This window comes from Artemia sp. Qi Xiang Cuo, chromosome 19 (genome assembly GCF_049724085.1).
Source record: "Artemia sp. Qi Xiang Cuo chromosome 19, ASM4972408v1, whole genome shotgun sequence".
NCBI classification, from domain to species: Eukaryota; Metazoa; Arthropoda; class Branchiopoda; order Anostraca; family Artemiidae; genus Artemia; species Artemia sp. Qi Xiang Cuo.
The window spans coordinates 8,673,686-8,700,017 of NC_142812.1; the positions used below are offsets into that span (position 1 = coordinate 8,673,686).

The following is a 26,332-nucleotide window of genomic DNA, read 5'->3' on the forward strand; positions in this document are numbered from 1 at the left end:
AGAAATTCAAAATGAACTTTGAAAAAATCATGAGAATGTAACTGTGACAAGGTAAACCACGACAAAACACTACTGAAATATTCCAACTCTTGCATTTCAAGGAAAGAAGTTCAAAAGGAACTTTGAAAAATTAAGAGAATATAACTGTGACAAGGTAAACCACGACAAAACACTCCTGAAATAATACAACTCTTGCATTTCAATTAAAGAAATTCAAAATGAACTTTGAAAAATCAAAAAAATGTAACTGTGACATGGTAAACCATGACTAAACACTACTGAAATATTCCAACTCTTGCATTTCAACGAAAGAAATCCAAAATGAACTTTGAAAAATAAAGAGAATGTAGCTGTGAGATGGTAAACCACGACAAAACACTACTGAAATATTCAAACTCTTGCATTTCAATGAAAGAAATTCAAAATGAACTTTGAAAAATCAAGAGAATGTAACTGTGGCAAGGTAAACCATGACAAAACACTACTGAAATATTCCAACTCTTGCATTTCAACGAAAGAAATTAAAAAATGAATTTTGAAAAATCAAGAAAATGTAACTGTGACAAGGTAAACCATAACAAAACACTACTGAAATATTCCAACTCTTGCATTTCAACGATAGAAATCAAAAAATTAATTTTTAAAAATCATGCGAATGTAATTGTGACAATGTAAACCACAAAAAAAAACTACTTAAATATTCCAACCCTTGTATTTCAAGGAAAGAAATCCAAAATGAACTTTTACAAATCGGGAGACTGTAACTGTGACAAGGTAAACCATGACAAAACAATACTGAAATATTCCAACTCTTGCCTTTCACGAACGAAATTCAAAATGAACTTTTAATAATCAAGAGCATGTAACTGTGATGTGGTGAACCATGCCAAAACACTACTGAAATATTCCAACTCTTGCATTTCAAGGAAAGAAATACAAAATCAACTTTGAAAAATCAGGAGAATGTAATTGTGACAATGTAAAGCACAAAAACACCAAACATAATTAGAACAACAAGATAAATTTAACGAAAAAAATATAAAATGAACTTTGAAAAATCAAGAGAATGTAACTGTGACAATTAAAAGCACAAAACGACACTAATTAAATATACATTCTCTTGAATGGCTCGACCGACAATAAAAATAAAATTTTTAGATAAAGGCGAATGTGAAAATCCAAAATAAGCTTTGAAAAATCAAGAAAATATAGCTGTGACACGGTAAACCACGACAAAAAACTACTGAAATATTCCAATACTTGAATTTCATCGAATCCAATCCAAATGAACTTTGAAAAATCATGAAATTGTAACTTTGAGAAGCTAAACCATAGCAAAACACTACTGAAATATTCCAACTTTTGCATTTCAAAGAAAGTAATCCGAAATGAACTTTGAAAAATCAAGAGAATGTAACTGTGACAAGGTAAAGCACAACAAGACACTACTGAAATAATTCAACTCTTGCATTTCAACGAAAGAAATTCAAAATGAACTTTTAAAAATTAAGAGAATGTATCTGTGACATGGTAAAACACGACGAAACACCACTGAATTATTCCAACTCTTGCATTTCACGAAAGAAATTCAAAATGAACTTTGAAAAAATCAAGGGAATGTAGCTGTGACATGATAAACCATGACAAAACACTACTGAAATATTCTAACTCTTGCATTTCAAGGAAAGAAACCCACAATAAACTTTGAAAAATCAAGAGAATGTAACTGTGACAAGGTAAACCACGACAAAACACTACTGAAATATTCCAACTCTTGCATTTCAATGAAAGAAATCCAAAATGAACTTTGAAAAATCAAGAGAATGTAACTATGACAAGGTAAAGCACAAAATGCCACTACTGAAATATTCAAACTCTTGCTTTTCAACGAAAGAAATTCAAAATGAACTTTGAAAAATTAAGAGAATGTAACTGTTACATGGTAAACCACGACAAAACACTAATGAAACGAAAGAAATTCAAAATGAACTTTGAAAAATCAAGATAACGTATCTGTAACATTGTGAAAAACGAAAGAAAGATAATTAAATATTACAATTATTGAACGTAGCTAAATATATTCAAAATGCATTTTGGAAAATAAAGAGAATGCATTCGAGACAAGGTAAAGCCCAACAAGAAAATCCTGATATATTTCAACTATTGTATTTCAAAGAAAGTAATCCGAAATGAACTTTGAAAAATCAAGAGAATGTAACTGTGACAAGGTAAAGCACAACAAGACACTACTGAAATAATCCAACCCTTGCTCTTCAACGAAAGAAATTAAGAATTAACTTTGAAAAACTAAGGAAATGTATCTGTGACATGGTAAAACACGAATAAACACCACTTAATTATTCCAACTCTTGCATTTCACGCAAGAAATTCAAAATAAACTTTGAAAAAATCAATGGAATGTAAATGTGTCAAGATAAAACATGACAAAACACTACTGAAATATTCCAACTCTTGCATTTCAAGGAAAGAAATCCACAATGAACTTTGAAAAATCAAGAGAATGTAACTGTGACAAGGTAAAGCACAACAAGACACTACTGAAATATTCCAACTCTTGCATTTAAACGAAAGAAATTCAAAATGAACTTTGAAAAATTAAGAGAATGTAACTGTGACATGGTAAACCACGACAGAACACTACTGAAACGAAAGAAATTCAAAATGAACTTTGAATTATTAAGAGAATGTAACTGTGACATGGTAAACCACGACAAAACACTACTGAAATATTCCAACTCTTGCATTTCACTAAAGAAATTCAAAATGAACTTTGAAAAATAAAGAGAATGCAACCGTGACAAGGTAAACCATAACAAAACACTACTGAAATATTCCAACTCTTGCATTTCAATGAAATAAATCCAAAAATGAAATTTTAAAAATCATGAGAATGTAACTGTGACAAGTTAAACCACGACAAAACACTAATGAAATCTCTTGGATTTCAAGGAAAGAAATACACAATGAACTTTGAAAAATGAAGAGAGTGTAACTGTGACAAGGTAAACTACGACAAAACACTACTGAAACATTCCAACTCTTGCATTTCAAGAAAAAAAATCCAAACTGAACTTTGAAAAATCAATAGAATGTAACTTGGACAAGGTAAACCATGATAAAACACTACTGAAATATTCAAACTCTTGTAAATCACGAAATAAATAAAAAATTAACTATTAAAAATAACTATAATGTAACTGTGACATAGTAAACCACGACAAAACACTAGTGAAATAATCCAAATCTTGCATTTGAGCGAAAGAAGTTCTAAATGAACTTTGAAAAATCAAGAGAATGTAACTGTGGCAAGATAAACCACGACAAACACTACTGAGATATTCCAACCCTCGCATTTCAACGAAAGAAATTCGAAATGAACTTTGAAAAATTAAGAGAATGTAACTGTGACAAGGTAATCCATGACGAAACACTACCGAAATAATCCAACTCTAGGAAATCACGGGTCTCACGTTCGATTCCTACATCAAACACAAATTTCATATAAATCAATGGGAAGATACTTAAAACGTAAAAAATCATATCATTGGAAAAGAAAAATATCATCATTAGAGTACAATAAAATGACATCAATAAAAAAAAACTATTAAAATCTAAAAAAAAAATTAATTAATGTAATTATGTAAATTAATGTAATTATGTAAATTAATGTAATAATGTAAATTAATTTAATTATGTAAATTAATTAATAATAAATTAATTTATGTAAATTAGTTCAAGGTTAAACATAAGTCAACCACGCCTAACAAATTAAATTATAAAAAGAACTTCACAATTTCAAACAAAGGAATCATCACGCACTTTGATCACAGATCAACCCGAATTTTTACGGTGGTTGAATTCCGGTCATTACACTGTCTGCTTGTAAATATTATAGCTATATGAGGGGACACTCTGCTCGGAATCATTATACCTTTATGGGGGGACACTCTGCTCGGAATCATTATATACATACTACTTACAGTCTGTGGTTTCTATCAATGGTTCACTTACATTCTGATTCACTTCCCTGGAGATAAAAATTCTTTTTAGAAAGTCGTATCGCCTTTATATTTTGGCTTTGTGTAGTTTTTCTCTCACCATGCTGGATTTTGTTTAGAACGTTTACTAAACAACCGCTATAGTTTTTCAGATGTGAGTTTGGTTTCTCACCTTTTTTCTTTATTGTATGATATTACTTGTTTGGAACGTTGACTCTTGATGGTAAGACTGCATTGCCGAGTACAGAAAACCATAGCTCAAAAGCATAGCTCAATAGCCAAAAAGGATTTTTTTTGGGGGGTGTTTTACACAAGAATATTTTTTCGAGGGGGGGGGGGGTTACACAAAAATAAACTAAAAAACGCTAAGGAAAATTGTTTATATCCATTTTTGTTACGTTTTTACGAGTCGAACAGACATTTTGGGGGAGGGGGAGGTCAAACCCCCTGGCCCTCCCCCTATAGGTACATATTTGAGCGGACATATACACTTTGGGTATAATTGAGTAGAAGATAATATTCCCCGACCTAGAATTGGTTGGACCCAATGCTTTATTTAGGCCATAACTATTTCAATGATTTCAATATGAAAATTGCGACATTGCACGCTGCGACGCGGAAAAATACCTATCGTTTGAAATGTTGGCAGCCAGACTGATGCGTTTGAGCTAATCGTGTTAGGACTTTCATTTGTTCTTTCCTAGGATTAGGCAACGTGAAATTGGGTAATATAGAATTTATTTATTCAAGTGGGAAGTACAGGGTGCATATGCAGGAATTAAGGTTTATAACGAATAAGGAAGCTTCTAAGAATTGCTTAGGATGAGAGGCATTTAACAGAGTAATTTTAATTCCTCAATTTATGACCACAAAGTGCAAGGTGTAAGTCATAGTTGTATATACTCCTGCAGAACCAACCGATGGAGACAGTAGTCAAACATATGAATTTACCATACAGATTTTATAATTTTATATTTAGATAATGGCTAAACAATTTTAAGAAAAAAGTGTGCGAAGTAATAAAAAAACGTTTCAGAAGGAAAAGTCATAATAACAACTAGAAATACAAGCAAAAACTCTTTAAGCTTTGTAAAACAGAGAAGGTGGCTATACGAGAAGTTTCTGAGTATACAAGAAATCACAAGAATGAGAGGAAAGTAATAAAATTAAATAAAGCATCAAAGTGAAAACTAAGAAGAAGGGAAATCGAAGGTATGGATAAAACTACCGAGGGTCTTGAGTATCGAGCCAGACAGCATTTAGTAATCAATCGTACTATGTCAAAAAACTGAGAAGATATTGTCAGTCTAGACTTCTCCATGTTGAAGATAGGAACGGGCCCTCAAATCGGCTGTGGCAAACCAAAAGGCGGTAAGTGACATTGTGTAAATTTTACAGGAGATGCAAAAAACGTTTTAAACATATAACCCAATTTTAAACTAGAAAAATAAGTTGCTGGGAATCATTTCTAAACATGAGCAGACGTAATAACTCGTGCTGAATCACGCGGTTCTTTCAAAAATCCAACTTTCCATTTAGTTTTGGCACTTTTGTCACCTATCTCCTTTTGTCGCGTTTTTCGGCAGACCAAAAGGAAGTATATGTCATTTCGCTGTTTAAATTTAAATGCGAAAAAAATTTAACTTTTGACAATGTTTTCATCTATTAAATTTTTTTACCAATATTTTTTTTTTCTTATTCACTGAATAGATCATGTTGAAAACTACCCTCTCTGATACTACCCACACCTGTGAAACGCAGAAATCAGGGGTCAAAATCGTACAGAAACTTCTCCTATGTATCGCATCTTAGAACCATAACTTCAATTATTTTAATGTAAAAGAACATGTAAAAGGATTGTTCGGTTATTTGGAAACTGACCAGAAAACAGGAACAACATTCAGCTTCAATTAAACTTTTAGGAACTCAAAAAAGCAAACATCATTATAGTCCATCTTGTTCTTCACATCCCTCAAACATGAGATCAGACGATGCTTCGTTCTCTGTTGGTATCTTTTTCCAGAATGCTCAGGGTCTCTGGTTACACATGTGTGATACCACCATTGTTATGATCTCAAATATTTTCGAGGCATTTATTCCCCTCGGTTGTTTCAGAGACTTTGGCAATCCTTTACCAAGTTCTTTCTTTGCTGCAACTGTAAGGATATCGTAAGAGACAAGCTCCGGATCAAAATCCTCACGATACAGCATAGAGGATTCACCTTTCAATTATTATTTGTAGCAGCACTGGTAGGTTATCTTTCTACTTTTTGGAAGGCTATCGTTTTTCCACTCGCGAAAGTCACTGATGCAAAGCTCCCTGACGCGAGTATTTTCCCTGGAATCTTTCATCAGCTTCTTCAAAGCGCCAAAGTCCTCACCATTTCTTTTCTTCCTAGTTTTAGCCTCGATAAGTTCATGGAGTCCATCGGCAAATATATAGGTATCACCTTTCGTGAAATACTTGATGGTGATCTTGGCGGGTGCCCAGGGTTCGTTCGAAATCCTCGCTAGCATAGAAAACAGAATGTAATTTTTTTTTCAGTATAGTTGTCGGCAAAAAATATGAATTCATCTATGTCCCTATGCTCGTCAATAAGTCCATGATAAGCTGAAGCAACTGCATCTGCACTTTTTCCGTAAGTTGCCTCGTGCCAGACCATACAATAGGCTGGAAGAGGAGCTGACCCTGTGGTTCAGCTTTTTGCAGGCACAAACGTTTCGTTGAAACATACCATGCGGCTCATGAAAAAAGACTCCTTATGTAAGGAGGCCTTAATTTTGTGTAATTTGGTAACTCAATTTTGGTAGAGCTTGGAATTCCCTTTCGTCTCAATAAATCAGAAATATAGCGACAATTTCAAATTAGCTTAAATTTGAAAATAACTTCACTTTGCGTAACTAGTCATTAATCTAGTAGTGACACTCCTTTGTCCAAGAATCAAACGACTTTTGAACCCGTGATAAATATTTAAAGACCTAATTTAGACCAGTTATGGGTATAAAACAAAAAGGAATGCAAGGCCTTGAAACATTGGAAGAAACTACTTTTTAGCAAAAAGTTATTGATTGGCTAAAAGAGCAGGGGAGGTCACTAAACGGATCAAGTACCAAATTGAATATAACTTACGGAGGAGAGACAAATCTGGGTAGTTTTGCCTCGGAACCAAGGAATATGAGTAATAGCTTTCTTTATAAATTCGGATAAAAAGGTACTACTAGCCTGCATAAATTTCCTTTGAGAACCACTAAAATACGGAAATAACCTTCAAAGAGATTTCTTTCGCATGTGCTAAACTCAGGTCTTATGTGGAGTTGAGTTAATAAATTTAATACTTATATAGCAGACATAAATTATTGCTGGAGTCAAAGCACGACATTGTATTATAATTTGGTGATATGGGGTATATTTGGTTAAAAAGACTTGGGGACCCTAGGTGAAATACATCATTTTCTAAGGATTAAAACAGAAATAAAATTAGTTCGTCATAGAAACTGGAACTTGAGAATAACCTAAGGTTTAAGTACAATATAAACTCCTTGACCTTAAAGAATAAATTAAAGAGTCTTTTGTCTCCTCCTTCCAGCTTAGTGACCTTTAGCATCTATTAAAAACTTATATATACATATAAGAAGATTGGAACTAGAGGACAATACAATATTCCTCCCTAGCGAATTCTCTGACGTTATACGAATGTGGGACCTATTACTATTTTTAGCAACCTTTGTATTTCTCAACCCGTGCTAACATTATATAGAGGCAATCCTGATGTTTTACAGAGGGCTCGGGAAGAAAGAGGAATTAAATTACTAGATTAAGATTTCCAATATCTTCCGTTCAAAGATTCATTTTTCTCTAGAAAGTTGTAGTTTATCAAAGTTCCAAAGAACACTAGCTTCCTTTTCAGGATATGAACCTGAAACTTGGTTTAATTTATACAACCAGTAAGATCTGATAAAAAGATTATTCATAGGAACAATAATTTGGTTCAGAGAATTTTAATTACACTGGTACCCAAGTCTGTCTGATTATTCAAGTGTAGCTCTTTCAATTAGAAGTATTCGATAGCCTAGAATTAATTTAATCCTTTTTTTTCGGTAAACATTTTTGGATTGAACAAGCACACACACACAATATTAAACAACAGACCTAGAAGAGGTTTAGAAGTATTCAAAATAACTAGAGTTTGAATATTTTCCCGTCATTTCCTTTCATGATAAATATCAGTTGTCTCTGGTTTCTGAGTAACGAACTTATCAAAGCCTCATTTAAACACGCTACCAAATATTTAGCCCTGATTAAGGAGAGGAAACATTACAACGGGTGTCAGCGGTACTCAAGTTCGATGGAACTTTCATTTCCGGGGGGGGGAGGAATTAGTAAAAAATTATAAATTTTGGTAAAATTTTGTCCTCGGCTCTTTTCAATAAGGTGGGTGTACAGTTTATGACGATTATCGTCAGGACTAGCAGCAACCAAAAAGTTGAAAAAAGGTGTTCATTAAAGCAATTTTTTTAAAATAACTTGACTTAAAAGTAAACTTAGACAGCTTTTAATCTTCCGAAGATTCTGTCTTTCCTCTCATTTGCTTACTCTTTTTTACAAGTTCCAGTGTCTATATTGTCTGTAGCTTGCTTAAATCTTTTTTAATAATCTTCAAAAGTTTAATCATACTATTAGCCTTGAGGGTTAATTTAAATCAAGATACTGAGCTAATTCTTACGCAATTGATAAACTAACTCATTTTAGGAGTTTAAAATAATTTAAAGGTTCAAAACGTTTCCCACATTAAGAGTTTATAAGGATAGAATCATCATGAGCTCAAATGAAAACAAAATCAAAGAGTTAGAAATTGCACTACAACAAGCACAGTCTAGAATAAACGCTCTAGAAGGGCAATATAGAGATGCCACCGTCACAAGTAGGCTTCAAAATCTATTAGTGGAACAAACCCCTCCCATCTTGTTACTAATATATCCAAATGAAATCCATTCGTGGATTACGACCCTTAAACCAATACAAAGGAGTTTAGAAAAAAATGACCTTGTTATGATTAATCAAGCTATTTGCTATGCACGGGGAGAAATCCAAAGATTTGCGACGAGATTTAGACATTTCTAAAATCAGAGATTTAAACCATTTAGAAAGACTTCTAAAAGAAGCCTTTTTACATGAAAAACCAGCCGCACAAAAACTGCAAGAACTCCTATCCGAGAAACCAAGGCCATCTGAGTTGGTACATCAATTTTACTCCCAAATTAGTAGAAAGTCACAAGAGTATGCAAAAAATTGTCCTGGTATAGGGGCAGATGACATAACTGTTAGTATTTTTAAAAGGAGTATGCTCCCTTCAATTGGAAGGAAATTTCATGAACAAACTAAAGCAACAGATGACAAAGATGAATTATTAGCGCTGGCAAAGAGATTTGAATTGATTGATTTAATGTATAGGGACTCCTCAGACATGTCTTTGGGAGCAACATTGGTTGACTCAGGAGACAAGACTTCCCCTGGAGAACAAAGAGATAACTCCAGAGTAGAATTTCAAAACGTTAGAAATTATAAAAACAAACCCAAAGAAAGGTTTGAACTGTGGAGAGAAAGATATGTCAAGATCAACTAGGGGTAATTATTCCAGTAATAATTTTAGTTAAAGAAAAAACGCCCGTATAAAATTCTGGACTTGCGGGGGTTCACAAATACATGCAGAATGTGATAAACCTCCGACCAGTATCCGGTGTGGTGAAATAGGATACAGAACAAAATATTTCATAGCCCCATCACCTGTAAACCAAACCCAAGAAAATTTTTAGGGTAATTTTTGCCGAAAGTACTGCGGCCTCCAAGCGATGGTTAAGGAACCACCGGAAGGCACAGGCCCAGATTCCGTAGTTTATTAGATATAGGTTAACCGTTAGGAGTAGACCTAGTGGGACTAGGAGTCACGGACATGTCATGACAGGGAGTCATGTACTTCAGAGGGAGGTTGAGAGGACACCTCTCAAGTATGCAAAAATGGGTTGCGTCCACCTCTTAAGGAAGCAAAAAAGGTTTGCATCCACAGGGATACGAATAAGGGTTGTATTCCAGCGCACAAAGGCTGCATATGCATATACTCACAGAGTATTCAAGATCATGAACCTGGATTAGAGTCTCCCAGACCAAAAATGGAGACAAAGAAAGCTAGCACATTACTGAAATGGCTTTTAAAGTAAGAAGTATACCGAAACATTTCCAAGATTTGACATTTTGGGTAGAGCTCAGAACCAAAAATTTTGAATTTAGGAAAGAAAGGAAGTCCCATTTTTTTAAGAAAAGGTTTGGAGATCTCAGTTTGGGTCCCGTGAATAGTTTATTGTATACCCTGGATGTTTCTGACAAGAAAAAAAAGACGTTAATCTCATATCATTTTATAAAAAAAAACTAGGGAATTGAGGCATCTGTTTTATGCTTTTAATTCCTTTTTTTTGGGGGGGGGGGCCAGATGGGAGTTGTCAAAAACTTGAATAAATTAAGAAAAAATGAGATCTTTGTATATATGTACTGCCAGGTTGAAGAGGCAGTAAAGAATTATGAACTCTTTTCGAGAGGAGATAAAGTTACCGTTAATTACTCAACTCTTAGGGATAATATTTTCCCTTGTGACTTCTTTCACATTCGGTCAAGTGATAGCACAGGAAAATTGCAACTTAGCGCAAATGGTGACCAATGCATACTGGTAAAAATATAGTAGTAGCACCATATAAAAAAAATTGATGAGAGTAAACGCATTTCCTGGAAGATTTAGAATATTGTTTAAATTAAAACGCAATACTCATAGGAGATTATCCGTAACATATAGGATCAGAATTATAGGAATTAGGTAAGAGACTCCTTGTAATGTAGCCACACAGAAACTTAAACTAGTAACAATTTGTGATTGTTCTGCGTTCCACAAAGGAGATGAGTTCAGAATGTTCGAAAGGCTCAAAATTTCATAACTCGTATTTTTTTTTTAAATAGAGTAAGGGTACAATTTTTTTTTCTTTTATTGTAGAATGTATTTGCCTTTGATTTTTCAAGTCTTTCATTGTTACTGGACCTTTTGGCACCTTTAAATACTCTTTCGAGTATTCACTTATAATTTGAAAAAAAAATTGTGAGTAAAGTTTGAAAAGGCCCAAATAAGAAAATAAAATTCAGCTGTTCGTAAAGGTCAATTAATATATCTTTCTTTTATTAAAGATGTGCTCAATTTTAAATTTGAAGCAATCAAACAGTCGATTTATCTGCGAATAGCAACACAAGAGCAGTGGTTTGATTTCAGATTCAAAAAGTTAAGAAAATCATAGACAAATTATCGAGAACAAATGTCTCAGGGGTTCCATTTAGAAGCAGTATAAGGAGAAATTGAGCTGCAATGGATCTTAGTAAATTTGTGTTTTCTTTCGTTTATTCCTTTTAAAACAAATATTATACTACGATTTTAAGCGGGTGATTGTAAGGAGGCCTTAATTTTATGTAACTTGGTAACTCAATTTTAGTAAAGCTTGGAATTCCCTTTCGTCTCAATAGATCAGAAATATAGCGACAGTTTCAGATTAGCTTAAATTTGAAAACAACTTCACTTTACGTAACTAGTCATAAACCTTTTAGTGACACTTCTTTAACCAAGAATCAAACGACTTTTGAACCCGTGATAAACATTTGAAGACCTAATTTAGACCAGTTTTGGGTATAAAACAAAAAGGAATGTAAGGCCTTGAAATACTGGAAAAAACTACTTTTTAACAAAAAGTTGTTGATTAGCTAACAGAGCAGGGGAGGTGGCTAAACGGATCAAGTAGCAAAATGTATATAGCTTACGGATGAGTGACAAATTGGGATAGTTTGCCTCGGAGCCAAGGAACATGAGTAAGTGTTTTCTTTGTAAATTAGGTTAAAAAGCTACTACTTGCCTGCATAAATTTCCTTTGAGAACCACTGAAATAAGGACATAAGCTTCAAAGAGATTTCTGTCACCTGTGCTAAACTCAGGTCTTATGCTGAGTTGAGTTAATAAATTTAATACTTGTATAGGAGATATAAACTAGTGCTGGAGTCAAAGCACGACATTTTATTATAATTTGGTGATTTGGGATAAATTTGGTTAGAAAGACTTGGTGACCCTAGGTGAAATACAGCATTTTCTGAGGATAAAAATAGAAATAAAAATAGTTCGTCTTAGAAACTGGAACTTGAAAATAACCTAAGGTTTAAGTACAAATATAAACTCCTTAACCTTAAAGAATAAATTAAAGAGTCTTCTGCCTCCTCCTTCCAGCTTAGTGACCTTTAGAACTTACCTAGCGTTTTTTTTTTAAAACTTATATATACATATAAGAAGATTGGAACCAGAGGACGATACTATATTCCTCCCCTAGCGATTCTCTGACGTTATACCAAAGAGGGACCTATTCCTCTTTTTGACACCTTTGCATTTCTCAACCCGTGCTAATATTATATAGAAGCTGTCCCGATGTTTTACAGAGGGCTCGGGAAGAAAGAGGAATTAAATTGCTAGATTAAGATTTTCGATCTCTTCCGTCAAAAGATCCAATTTTCTCTAGAAATTTATGGTTTATCAAAGCTCCAAAGAACACTAACTTCCTTTTCAGGATATAAACCTAAAATTTGGTTTAATTTATACAACCAGTGAGATCTGATAAAAATGTTATTCCTATGAAAAATAATTTGATGCAAAGACTTTTAATTACTGTCTGATTATTCTGTCTGTCTGATTATTCAAGTGTAGCTATTTCAATTAGAAACATTCGATAGCCTAGAATTAACGTAATCCTTTTTTTCGGTAAACATTCGTGGATTGAACAAGCAGACCCATAGAATATTAGGCAACACACCTAGAAGAAGCTTAGAAGTCCTTAAAATAATTAGAGTTGAAATATTTTCCTGTCATTTCCTTTCATAATAAATATCAGTTGTCTCTGGTTTCTGAGTAACGAACTTATCAAAGCCTTAGTTATAAAAAGCTACCAAATTTTTAGCCCTGATTAAGTAGGGGCAACCTTACACTTAACAGCAGGCATTATTGGGAGTACTAGAACTTTTTGCATATCGACAGTGAAAACCAAAGTTTTTGGTGCAAAAACCTCACGTCTCTCTGTAGCAGAATTCTTGCCTTTTCAGCTATCTGTCGATGAAACTGATACTCCCGTTTTTCTAAATCCGTTGCGGATCCTTCGCTATCCTTCAACTTAAAAACATCAAAATACTCACACACGTCAGACTTAAGCATTTTTTTGGATATCTTCATCGCTCTCAACATCTCTCCTTAACTGCGCAAAAAACAATTCTCTTTTGGGTATCGCTCCCGAAAATCCTCCCACATATCTTTCGCTGAAGTTTCTCTTGACATATGCCTAGTATATGGTACATTGTATCGGTGATAGTGAGTGACACAAGGCTTATAGGACTCGATATGCTTCCTTAAAGACCCTTTATCCACTTCTTTGCGCTGGTTTCCACCCATTCTTTCTTTTGGAGAGTATGACAAACCGTCTCGAAGAATTCCTTCAACAACAACTTCGAGAACCTTGGTGGGCTTAAAGCCAAAGGTTGCTAAAAAAAAATTTTTGACACACAGGGATCATATCTTGTCCATGATTGGTAGGTAACATGTATAGAATTGTTACTTTTCGTTTGTTCATCCCTTCAGGGTTTTTTTTTCTCCGGTTGTGTTGTATTGTCGTAATAAGCGATCTCATATAGGCTGTGTGCTGGCATAGCCAAGAGCTGTGTAGCTTTCGTATACTAAACGTCGCTGCTAAAGAGTTAGTGACTTGCCAGATCTTTTGCATTTGTGGATGTCACAACCTACCTCAATAAAGGGACGTTTTTCTTTATTTTTCTCAATTCTTTTCTTATTCTTCTTCGACACACTTTTCTTCATAAGCGATTTTTCTATCGCCACAGGAGCTGATACTTTACTTATTAATATAGAGAATTGATTTGTTCTTTCATTTCTAAGTATTGAGCTAAAATCCGTCTAGGACTAAACGGAAAACAGGTCGTACGCGGTTTGGGTGGGAGGATGTCATAAACAAGAATATAAAGGGAATAGGAACTTCCTGAGAGGATGTAAAGAGGGAGATTTTGAATAGATTGGAATGGAGGAGGGGCGTGCGTAATTGTGCTGGGCTCAGGCGGCTTGGTGCTGCGGTGAGTTGCTAGTAGCAGTAGCAGTAGTATTCACTAATCAACTAACTTTGGTTTCTCAGGTTCATACTGTTCATAGCCTATCTCTCTAATAGTGTTAAAAAAAGCCATTAAAAAAAGGAGCGGTTTGACTCTCCAAAATAGTACCTTCTTATATTCGTACGCATCTATTTTCGTTCAAGTTAATTATTTCCTCCAATCATTTGCAGAAGAGAATTGTTAAAATAGGCCTACTGGCTTGCGGCGTACTGTACCTTATTCTAAGGTAAAAATTCGAAAAAACAAGAATGTAAGATAGAGGAAGAGTATTGGGAAGCTTAAAAGGTTTTGGATATTGTGGAAAGGGGAGCTGGACCGAAGTGACCCGAGACGAAGTTAGTTTCATATATGAAATCACTATAATGCCAGTCTTATTTGTTTTATTCATTGGTTGTCAAAAAGCGCCAGAATTAGCAATTTTCTACTACAGATTTATGTCCAAAGAAGCAAAGAAACCCTATGGATTTATCCTAAATACACCAAGAATTGAACATAATCCACTCAGTATTCAAGATGCATTTGGTTAAATTCCACTCTTTGGGTAGACCTTTATTTTCATTTTGATAAATCAGCAACGATTTTAAATAATACTGTCATTGCTAAAAATGAGAAGTTACCTTTGACTCTAGTTACGGGTGTTGCCACTTCTACCTAGTTTTCGACTTAGTCATGTTAGCCATTTCGGTTTAGCGGTTCAGCCATGATGTTACAATAATACCATGATTTTTAAGAGAGAGTAGCCTACTTACCTTTGTCTCCAATTACGGGTACTTCCACTTCTACATCGTTTGGGGTGAGTGATGTTTTTGCTATTTGACATTTCTTCCAGATTCATTTGATGTTTTTTCATTTTCAACCATTTCCTACCAGCTGGATCATAGAGTGCATACATAGATACTAGTAAGCCAGTGATTTCTACACCATGAATAATCATTGTAACTAGAAAATTATTTAGGCTAGAATACATAAAAAAATAGGTCCTTTGTGAGACAATCACATTGTATTTTAGAGCCTATATTTTATTATTTTGTTCTTCACGACCAGTAGTCAGGGCTTTATGTATGGGGTGGAAGGGGAACACTTCCTCTCCCAATATTTACAGACACTGGGTAAACGAATTGAGTTGGTAAATATTTTCATTGTTAAATTAGGACAACAGGCTGATTAAAATAAATTATACAGATGAAAAATCTTAAGCCGAAGAAAAGAAACGAGACTGCAGTTAGTGGAGAGAACTTCTTTCCACTGAACACAGTCTCGTTTGTTTTGTTTTTTGTTTTTTTTCATTGAGATTTCTCTCTCTGTTGGTTTTTTGAAATGTTACAGAATCAATGGAAGAAGATTGACCTCAGTCGGAACAAAATAAAAATGTTTTGACAGCAATTATAGCCCAAACCAGTTGGAAAAGTGACCAGCAAGAAGGTATTATCTATTGCCCCACCCCTACTTCTCAATTGCAATTGGAAAACAGTTGAAGTTGGGACGTTTTGAAAAGTTTTTCTAGATGAAACTATCAAATTAGACCATCCTTTATCGCCTTTTTGGACTCTTTATTTCAATTAAATAAAAAAAATTAGTTTTTCAACTGAAAGTAAGGAGCAACATTGAAACTTAAAACGAACAGAAATTATAGCGCATATGAGAGGGTTCACCCCCTAGTCAGTATCTCACTCTTTACGCTAAAGTTTGAGTTTTGTTCGAATCACAAATCCCTGAATCACAAAGGCCGTTTAATTAGAATAGATAGCTCTTTTGAAAGTCCAAAAATAACTTTAGCGTAAAGGGCGAGGTATTGACTAGGGGGAAAGCCCCCTCATATACGTAATAATTTCTGTTCGGCTTAAGTTTTAATGTTGCTCCTTATTTTCAGTTGAAAAAACAAGTTTTTTTATTTAATTTCTAATCGTTTTTTAAATAATGCTTGAAAATCCAGCACCCCCTTTATAGAAATGTCCCTTTCCCCAAAGAAACATCCTCCATGGAAAGATCCCCCGAAGTAACCCCCTCCTCCGACCCCCCCCCCTACAAAAAATCCCTCCTGGAAACGTCTATACACTTCCCAATAACCAATACTATATGGAAACAATGGGCAGAGTTAATAACTTGCAGCCCTTCCTCCGGGAACTGTGGAAGACTAATTCATCCTCAAAGACATCTCACGATATTGTAGGACTACTTGATCGATATGATCACCCCTGAAAAAAAAAAAAAAATGACCCGTCCAAACATCACAATCTTTCATGCAACAAACATCCGTGATCTTTCTTCTGGCAAAAAATACAAAATTCCACAATTTTGTATATAGGAGCTTGAAAAATCTAGAGCAGGGTTTTCTGTTGCGCTGAATCTGATGGTTTGATTTTCATTAAGATTCTATCACTTTTAGGAGGTGTTTCCCCTTTTTCGGAAATAATACACATTTTTCAGGCTCGTAACTTTTGATGGTTTAGACTAAATTTGATGAAACCTATATATTTGAAATTAGGATAAAAATCACATTTTTTTTATGTATCTACTGGTATCAAAACTCCGTTGTTTAAAGTTTCGGTTACTATTGAGCCGGGTAGCTCCTTACTTACAGTTCGTTACCCCGAACTGTTTGATAAACTGTTTTGAACATAACAGAAAACTTCATGTTTTGCTAGAAACCTGCTTTAAAATGCAAATATTTAATTTTTTTTTTCATTTTATATAGTTACTTGCATGGAAAATTTGCGTATTGGTTAAAAATAAAGAGCAGATGATCTGGAGTTTCGCCTACTTACCCAAACTGATATTTTTGTTTAAAAAATCATAGTCTCTGTCAGACTATCGGAAAACCATAATCATCAATGTATCACCACACATTGTATAAATATGAACCATCAACTGTATTATCTTATGTATGAATAACAGAAAAGGAACAACAACACAGAAAAGGTTTCTTTTCCAAATAGAAAAGTAACAATTTTCTTTATCAGTCTTAACCAAATTAACAAGAAGTGTTGAGGCTAAGGCTCTGGTAGATTTCATTTTTACTTTTGGTTTATAGTTTGCTTTTCCATTTTTACCGGTCTCTGTTTCTTAACGACAAATTTGTATGTACCTAGATGGTAAGTTAAACATGGCATGCAGTCTGGTGAGTTTTGTTGGAAGGTTAGGGATTCAGAAGTAAAGAAAGGAGGGGAGGTAAATTTAAAATATTTTACTTCAGATAATACAAAAGCATCATTGTTTTCTGCGGCTCTCTGCGGAACAGTTTGTAGTTGTGTTCTTCATATATCGATCCGTCTATCAACATATCCTTATTAGGACGATAAGACCTTCCGCTATTTCAAAGCCTTCAGTGGTTTTATGTTGAAATTCTGAATTGCATAAAACGTGAAACGATGCAGAGCATATGTCATGTTGAAGGTGGTCAGTCCAGAGACTTCCTCATCAAAAATGAATGTCCAGTTGCCTGATCTCTAACTTGGTGAAAATACTTGGCTGCATGAAGTTCTATGCTGTCTTTTCAACAGTTGGTTTAGGATAAAATAGTCGTTTGATGATTTTTTCTAGAACCACGGGATCAACACACTACCATGAATTTCTTCTTTTTTTAACCCTTGTCATATCCAATCAGTAGGCCTTGTAACTTTCTCAATTAGCTCAAGCGCAACCCTTCGATTCAGCTTGCTGAAAAGTTTATTTAATGGTCACAACTACATTAACTGGTGCTGACACTGTTAAATTTTCATTCATTAAATTCATATTTTAACCAAAATTTTATGAGTTATGGCTTTTCCAGTCACTAAAAAGTTAAATTGGCTCCTTGAGATTTTAATATATTTTCTTATATATTTTTTATATATACAGCGTACAAATGAGGTCATTAACAGCTAAAATTGTTACGCTATAAAAACATAGGTCGAATTGTTTTGCAGAAGAAAACAAGGGGCAAACCTCCATTGATGTATTACCCCTCCCCCAAGAACCAAAAAATGTAATGTTGTAAGAATTAAACATTGTCTTTGCCAGACAGTATCGATAGAAGCTGCAGCTAATATACAGGGTTAACAGGGAGTAGTAAATTTCAAACACCTCTGACTAATAGTTCAACTTAAAAACAGAGAGAGTAATATGCGTGCTGCTGACACCTAACAAAATGATTTTGAATATACATAAGTATAGTTTGAAATATTTTGACGTCCTAGCGATAGGTGGTACACTAAAAAGATAGTGCTGGTGAAAGGGTACCTTCCCAGAAAAACACGGCAACAAGAAAACAAAAATTCATTTTTTTTACTGGATGACAATTTCAAATTAATCAAGGGGAATTTAGATTTTTGCTGTTTTGACTGGATTAAAGTTTCTGCAAGAAAGGTTCCCAAAACCAACCAGGTTCTAAAAATTCGTCTCTACGGGGTTATTTCGTCTCTACGGTAACAAAGAGTTACTTGATTTGCCGAGAGACAATGAAATTAAATCAAACATTTTTCCATTGTTATATAAGAGTAATCGCTCTTTTTCTATTTGGTAGCATCTCAGTAATAAGTAAATTATCTTCAAAAACAAATATCGTATTTTACATTTTGGATGGGACCTTGTTAAAAAATAGAGTGCTTTTAAGTGATCTGATAACGATAAGCTATAATTTCTCTGATTGTTTAGCCACACTGTGATGCAGTGATTAAAACAAAAAAGTTCACTCAAATTATTTCCGATTTTTCCATTTTTTGCTGCATGTGCCTCCATGGCCCAGAAATCAAGAACTTTTGTCTTTTTAAGGACCCCCAGATACCTGTTTAACACTTACGGAACTTGCTGATAAACTACCCCAGCCTAATATTAGCATATGCCCACCCATAGGGGTTTTACTTGCTTGATTTTTTGAAGGGTTTTGTTTTTTGTTATTGTTCTTTATTGCAACTCTGCTTCTGATCTTTTTAGCGGGTTCAAAAACAAATAGATAGATGACTTTACAAAACTTTAGCAATTTGTTATGGAAACTCAGTAGTTTGGCTATGTCCATATTGCCAGAAAAAAGTAGCTTTTTGAATCACAAGATTGAAACCAATGTTGAGGAACAATTCAACTTGAAAATAAATTACGTCTTTTTAGACTTGGACAGCAGAATCAAAATGTGATTTATTCTTTTCCTGTGTTGGTCAGTCTGTCTGTGTGCTAATACATATTTTGTTTTCTGTACTTAAAACATATAATAAAAAAAAATTCACTAAAAGAAACTGATATCTTTGAACAATAAATTTGGAAACAGCGTTGAATAACCATTCAATTGAAACAAATAGCGTCTTTTACACTCTGTACGACAATATAAAGATAAATTCTCTTTTCATTTCTTGTGTTGGTCTGTTTGCCACTTTGCTATTGATATGTTTTCTTGTGAAGCAAAATGCATACAAAAAATATTTATAATAAAAAAAATTATCTCTCTCTGTAATGATGACAATGTTAAGCAGCAACTCTTTTTAAAAACGAATTACATCTTTTTCACTCGCCATGGCACTACATTTAACAGGCAGAGTAGGCTCCAAATTATACCAAGCATTCATTGCCCGGGTTAATTTAAACCTAGGTTGACAGCTTACTAATTTCGGGACCCAAAGTTATCTAAAGTCGGGATAGCCGCGTGTCAATGAAAGCAGCTCGTTTACATGTTCTGCCGATGGAGGATGGCAGATTGCTAAGGATAGTCCTTGTGGGTCAAATGTCTAAGGCCGAACGAAAAACAGGTCGTCCCCAAATCTGGTAGGAGCATGTAGAAAATATTAAGAAAAAAGGAAACGTCTTGGAAGGGTGTAAATTTGGACGCTTTAAATAGATTAGGATAGAGGAGAAGCTTGCGAATCTATATTGGCCTCGAAAGGCTTGACGCCTCAGTGAGATGTTAGTAGTAGTAGTTATTGTAATTCCGGTATTCTCTGAAATTCAAAAACAAATACAATATTTCCCTGTATACTGTGATCTCCTTGGTTACTTCGAAACTGCATGAATTGTCATTTTTCAGTTCTAATAAATTTTAATTTGGTTTCGAATGGTGAGGTCTTTGGCGAAACTATTCTCCTACTCTTTCCCTTGGTTAGAGTAATCATGCAAACTCTATAGCAAATATATGTTACCCCTTGTAACTTTACCCTTGTGGCTCTTGGATGGGGAGGGAAGTGTAAAGGTAGTAAATCAGAAAAGGTTTGTTCCCAATTTTTCCCCATATATATATTACGTACTCATGTTTTCCTAGCATAAATGTTATAGTAAGTGATGGTTCCACTAGTACCCTCATATATATGAGGGTCCTTAAAATTCACATTGCTGTAGTAATTATCCTGAGGACCTGAATTAGACATCGACCGTCACGACTTTGCATACGTTAAAATTTCTTGATTACAAAATTAGCTAGCTGCTAGCCCAAACTTTGATCCAAAAGGAGCCCACGGGCTCCAAAAAACCGGTTTTCGTTTTAGTAAGCTTTATAATGATCTAATACTTACAAACAACAATTTCAGATTGTTTGGCCTCGCAGAGAGTGTAGTATCTGAAGAGCCAAAGACCACTTAAGACGCCCCAGAGAAGTTCTACCAAGTAGAGACCTAAAAATAAAAATCATTGTACAATAGAGATTCAATATTACAAACGGTAACGAAGATTCTAAACATTAACACATAACCATAGGTAGTGCAATAGCGCTGCCAAAGTAAAAAGCCAAATAGGCTCTATCTATTTTTTTTCCACAATGTGCATACATTTCATCAAAAAGGCGAATCAGCAACATCTCAGAAAAGTTTGGAGTATCAAGTTGAAGCTATTAGGGCATGTTCAGGAGATACTGAACTAACCAAAAAGGCGCGATGTGAATACTACTACTATTTCTATTACTATACCACTATCCACTACTACTATCGCTACTACTACTACTAATAATACTACTATCACTACTACTACTACTTTCACTACTACCAGAACACGGCAGCACGCCGTTGCATGCATCAAACGCCGCCAACAAGAGGTTCATCGAGAGGTTCATCAAAACGCCGCCAACGGCCAAGGTGGCGGTGTTCCACAGACTTTGAATTAATCTGAGTCAATTCTTTATTGCGTCAACCGCAATGTGTGAGCTTTTCTTTTCTCATGTGGTTAAGGATTTGAATTTACAGCTTAGAAATCAAGTGCAGTTTGCAAAATTAAACCAACAAGTGCGCAAACAAACAGTTTTCAAGGATTCCCTGTGCTCCCAGGGTGAGTTTTTATTCAGCACCAGTTCTTGTAGCACATCCATTGAATAGACGATTATCTTTCGAACAGACACCAGATTAAATTCCCAGTAGGAACTTGAGTTTTAAGGACCTCTCTATTTCAAGACACCTTGGTATAGCAAAGAATCAATATTTCTTGATTGCTTGCCAAAGATCTTTTAAATTCTGAAATTAACATCGAGGACAATTAATGTGTTTCCTTATTAGTCATAAAACCAATGGAGCAGTAATAGCTAGGAGCAGACTAGGAGATGTTTAATTACAGGAGCGGCACCTATTTCAGTCATCCACAGAAATAAATGGAATGGACACTACAAATGCAGGTCTCCCTAATCACCATCTCAATAGTTATATCTTTTATACCCCCTGAAAAATCAATTTTTCTCTACTCACTCTGACTAAATTTCCTTAAAAAGTATTTCATTAGTTTAAATATATCACCCATATACAATGGTAACTGTTTTAAATGCACATGCAGTTAATAGTAGAGGCCTAATTGTAATTGCAAATTTTTAGCTTTAATTTTTGGAAAACAGACTAGTGCCCAATCTTGGACAAAGGATCTTAAAATTGAAGTATCTCGATCATGGACAGATTCAATTAAAGATATGTGGTGTGAAAAAGAGTAATCATAACTAAATATGCTTAATTATAAGATTGTAGTCAACCAATCCCAACTATCTGCATCAGGTTCAAGATTAAGAACTTTTTATTCTTATTTAGGGAAGACATTTGTCCTAAATTTTAGTCAAAACATTTGTCCAAGATCACACACTGTCCAAGTACTGCGGTTTTTACTCTAACTCCTCCCTCATATAGTAGATGTGATCTAGCTGTTCCAGCCACTTTCGCACATCACCTCTCCCACTACTTATAGTTGTCACACTAACCTCTGCAGTAGGTTCCACCTTCTCTTTAATGGCCCTCATAGATGACTGTTATAAAGTTGCCAACTGCAACCCAAATAAAAACTAAGTTCATATTCCTTTTCACTATCCTACACAAGAGAACCGCCTGAGTTGTCATCAACAGTCACTGGCTGAACCTTTTCAGTTTTATTTTCACCCTCAATGTTGTCTCCTCACCAAATCTCTTCACAGCCTGCTTCTTTGTTTTGCTTGCTTTTGTTATTTCATTTTTTCTATTTTTCTTTTTATTCCAATATTCACGGCGCCAGGTGCTTTAAAGTATCTGATATGCCGCTAATCAGTTACCTCTTTCAATGGCCTCGAGGTCTTAAATGTCTATTGAACCTTCTTTTGAAGGTGTCAACAGAGGGATTTGCAGGTATAATATCCCCAGGAAGATAGTTCCAGATAAAAGTGCAACGCCGGATGAAGCTGTTCCTCAAGTACTCGTTTTTCGGTGTATCCTCCTTTAGATAATTGGACCGAGCTGTGTGCCTTCGTGTCTGCCTTGTTGGCTGGACAAAGGGGGGGGGCACAATTCGAGAGACCTCGTCTGAGGGAGGTGAAAGTCTTTGTCTTCCGCGTCTTCTTTGTCTTCCTCGGAGCAAAGACAGCTTCAATCTTGGGCTTCACTGATGTATCAGTGAGCACTTTTGTTCTGCCCTCCTTTCTTACTTGAAGTATTTTGTTTCCATGGTGGTGCTGGGATATGGTTGTACTTGTTCAGGTGTGACTATCCTATTTCGCAATTGCTGAAAAACCACAGGGCCTACTGAATGCATTGGGTGAGAGGATGGCAATGCAGGTAAGGATGGGGTTGGAGTTAAAAACTTCTGATGAGCTTGGCAATTTGCCATCAGCTTCATTGGCTAAAAAACATTTGGTTGGTCGGTATTTAAGAGCACAGATCTTCATTGACAAAACAATCTGGAGTGATAGGGGATATACCTTCAAAATCCCTACTGGAGGTTTGATAGTATGAAAGCTAAGGGGAAAGATTTTTCTACCAACCCAGCCGTGATGTAAATGGTTATAGTTCTTCTCGATAGTGACGGTTTCTCGATAGAAAAAAGATACTACTGATCTTGATAATTCATTCTGTTAGGAATACATAGCTGTTAGATATTTCAACTATTATTGAAGAGTTCTGAAATGCCACAGCCATTTTGTTTCTACCAGATTTCTACTTCTGAATAACGAATTCTACTTCATGAATAACGAAGAAGACCAGCGTCCAGCCAGCAACTCATGAAGTTTCTAACTTGTGAATAGGCCCAAATCTGTTGTAAATTAAAGCTGGGATTTGAGAAAGAGTGGTCAAAACATAAATGTTTGCGGTCAAAAAGGATCACGCCAGCGGTGCGCCGCCAATATCTAACCGGTGGCGGCACAAAAAAATTTTCGTCGGCACGCCGGTGGCACGCTGTTGATGCTATTTTCGCCCCCACCGCCACTAGCCTTCCTCCCTTATCGACGCGGCGCCGGAGTCTAACTACTAATACTACTATCGCTCCTACTATTACTACTGCTGCAACTACTACTGCTGCTACTACTACTACTACTACTACTACTACTACTACTACTACTACTACTACCACTACTACTACTACTACTACTACTACTCCTACTACTATTACTACTAATACAAACAATACTATTACTATTACTTCTACTACTAATAATAATAATAAGAGTAATAATAATAATAATGCTTCTACTACTGCTACTGTTGAACAAAATCAAAAGAGTTCTAAGTGCATCCTGATTGTCAAAATAGCACAGATGTAATATGCTCAGGAATTTAATAAGGTACTCAGTTGAAGGTTCGGAGGATGTAAAACTAATTAAAAAAAACGCTATGTACATCTAGATTGTCGAAAAGGTGTCTGTCCAATATCCTGGGGAAAATTCAGGGCATAACGTTGGATTTTCTAGGTAGGTTTTTGGAGACGTTAAACTAAATCAAAAGGTAGCATGTACATCTTATCTAGTCCAGAGAACATACCTACGATACATCAGGAGCGGCTCAGAGTATTAAGTTAAATTTCCATGGCATGTTGAGTGGGAAAGATGAACTAAATCGAAATGCACTATTTGCATCCAAGATTGTCAAAAGGGTGTATCTACAATATCAATGGAAAAATTAAGGGAATTAAGCTGAAAGTTTCAGGACATGTGGAGGAGGGTTGTTGCTCATTTTTTTTCTATACTCAAGGTTGTAACATGATGCGCATTGGAATTCAGTCAGCCCTATTAAAACCCAAAGATTATGAAGATTTCCAACCTTAACATTTGAATATTTTTCCTCTTACCCATACCTCATTATAGCACGATTTTTATTAAAAATTATTGCAAAATTTGGTCCAACATAAAAGCAGAAAGCCAAAATCTGAATTCTCATAGGTAAAACCGAAAATACATCAAATATTCTTTTCTCTACCGATGAAAACGATCGTGTTAATTAAAAACGGACAGAAATTAAATTAAAAAAAATATTTTCCAGAAAAGAAATTTTTCAAAAGGAAGTAAAGAGTCATATTAAACCAAAGACGAGCAGAAATAAAGGGACATAATTTTTCAAGCGTAAAAGCGTTTTCTCTTTCATAATTTTAATGAATCCAAAATTATCAATATCAATGTGTAGTATTAAACAGTCAATCCGCACTCATTTGTTATTTTTAGTAATCTTGGTTATACTGGTGGTTTCTTATTCATTTTCTTATGAAATGAGAGATCAAACATATAGCTCGAAATAAAAATTGTTTTCAGTAAAGTGTAAATTATGCTCTAGTCTTTAGAATTCTCAGGGGGCTTTAGCCCTACTCCTCTTTGTAGAAGTGTTTACTTGTATTGAGTTTGATTTGGTTATTTATTATAATTTCTGGCCGTTTTGTGTTTCATTTACCTTTTGATAGTGATTTATGGTAATTTTAAACTTGAAAAATTAATTGAATTTATTTCCGCTCATTTCTGGTTTAAAATAGCTCTTAACTTTTTTTTGAAAAAGTTCGTTTTGGGAAAAAAGTTTTGTCAAACATTAATGTTAATACAAAACGCTAAACTGAAGATACAATTTAATCGAAATTTGAAAATACAATTAAAAGTCTTGAAAGATATTTGTATGGTAATAATTTGAATGAAAATTATAAGGTAAATTGCTGGGTAAAAAACAAACAATTAAAATTTCCTGTATAGTTCGTTGCAAAGATCTTAAATTATAGAACAGCAATACAGGTGTCCAACACAGAGAGTAACAAAGATTTTAAACACTAACGTAATCCAAATAGAGTTTTAAATTCAAATGCACTTAAACTGAAATTAAAAACTATTAATACAACTGAAATTGAAAATATAGCTAAAGGTCTTGAGGTTTTAAAATAGTAACTAAGAGTAGAAAGCTATCTTATACTCCAGGGGGGAGTCCATATTTGGGCATAGCCTCCCTAGGGAGAACACCTGTGCTGTCAGTCCCAATTTAGTCTAATGCTGACAGTTTCCGAAAACTTGATTGCGTAATCGATTGGGAATTTGGAACACCTGTGCTGTCGACCTCAATTCCCCTTTCGTGAATCAATAATTCCCCTTAGAAACAACAAATTAATTCCCCTTTCTAGACAGATCAATCAACCAATGACATCATCTGTCAGACATTAAAAATTTTCGCCTAGAAACAATTCTCCAGGAATAGATCCAAGTCATTAATGTCTTTGCCTCGGAAACAATTCTACTGGTCGAACTCCAAAAGATATTAATAAACATTGCCATGGAAACAATTCTCCAAGAAACATCTTAGCGATGAATAGATTAACACGGGAATCAGGTTTCTTAGTAATTTCAAATGTGACAGCGCAGAGATGCCAAAAACAAAAGGAACACGCTGAAGTTACGATTAGGGGTTATTTGGTCGAAACCGTTTTAGACATTTTAGGGAATTATTTC

At 34.8% G+C, this 26,332-nt stretch overlaps 1 protein-coding gene across 3 annotated transcripts in view; it reads right to left on the bottom strand.

The window, feature by feature from the left end:
- inaE (inactivation no afterpotential E) overlaps positions 1 to 26,332 on the bottom strand; it is a 186,258-nt gene that overhangs the window by 83,375 nt on the left and 76,551 nt on the right. For all 3 annotated transcript variants that reach the window (XM_089105639.1, XM_089105638.1, XM_089105640.1), the window contains exons 4-5: positions 20,724 to 20,822; positions 15,003 to 15,192 (exon numbers count right to left, since the gene is read on the bottom strand). In XM_089105639.1, the coding sequence (XP_088961765.1) occupies positions 15,003 to 15,192; positions 20,724 to 20,822 (289 nt within the window). The remainder of the gene's footprint in view (positions 1 to 15,002; positions 15,193 to 20,723; positions 20,823 to 26,332) is intronic.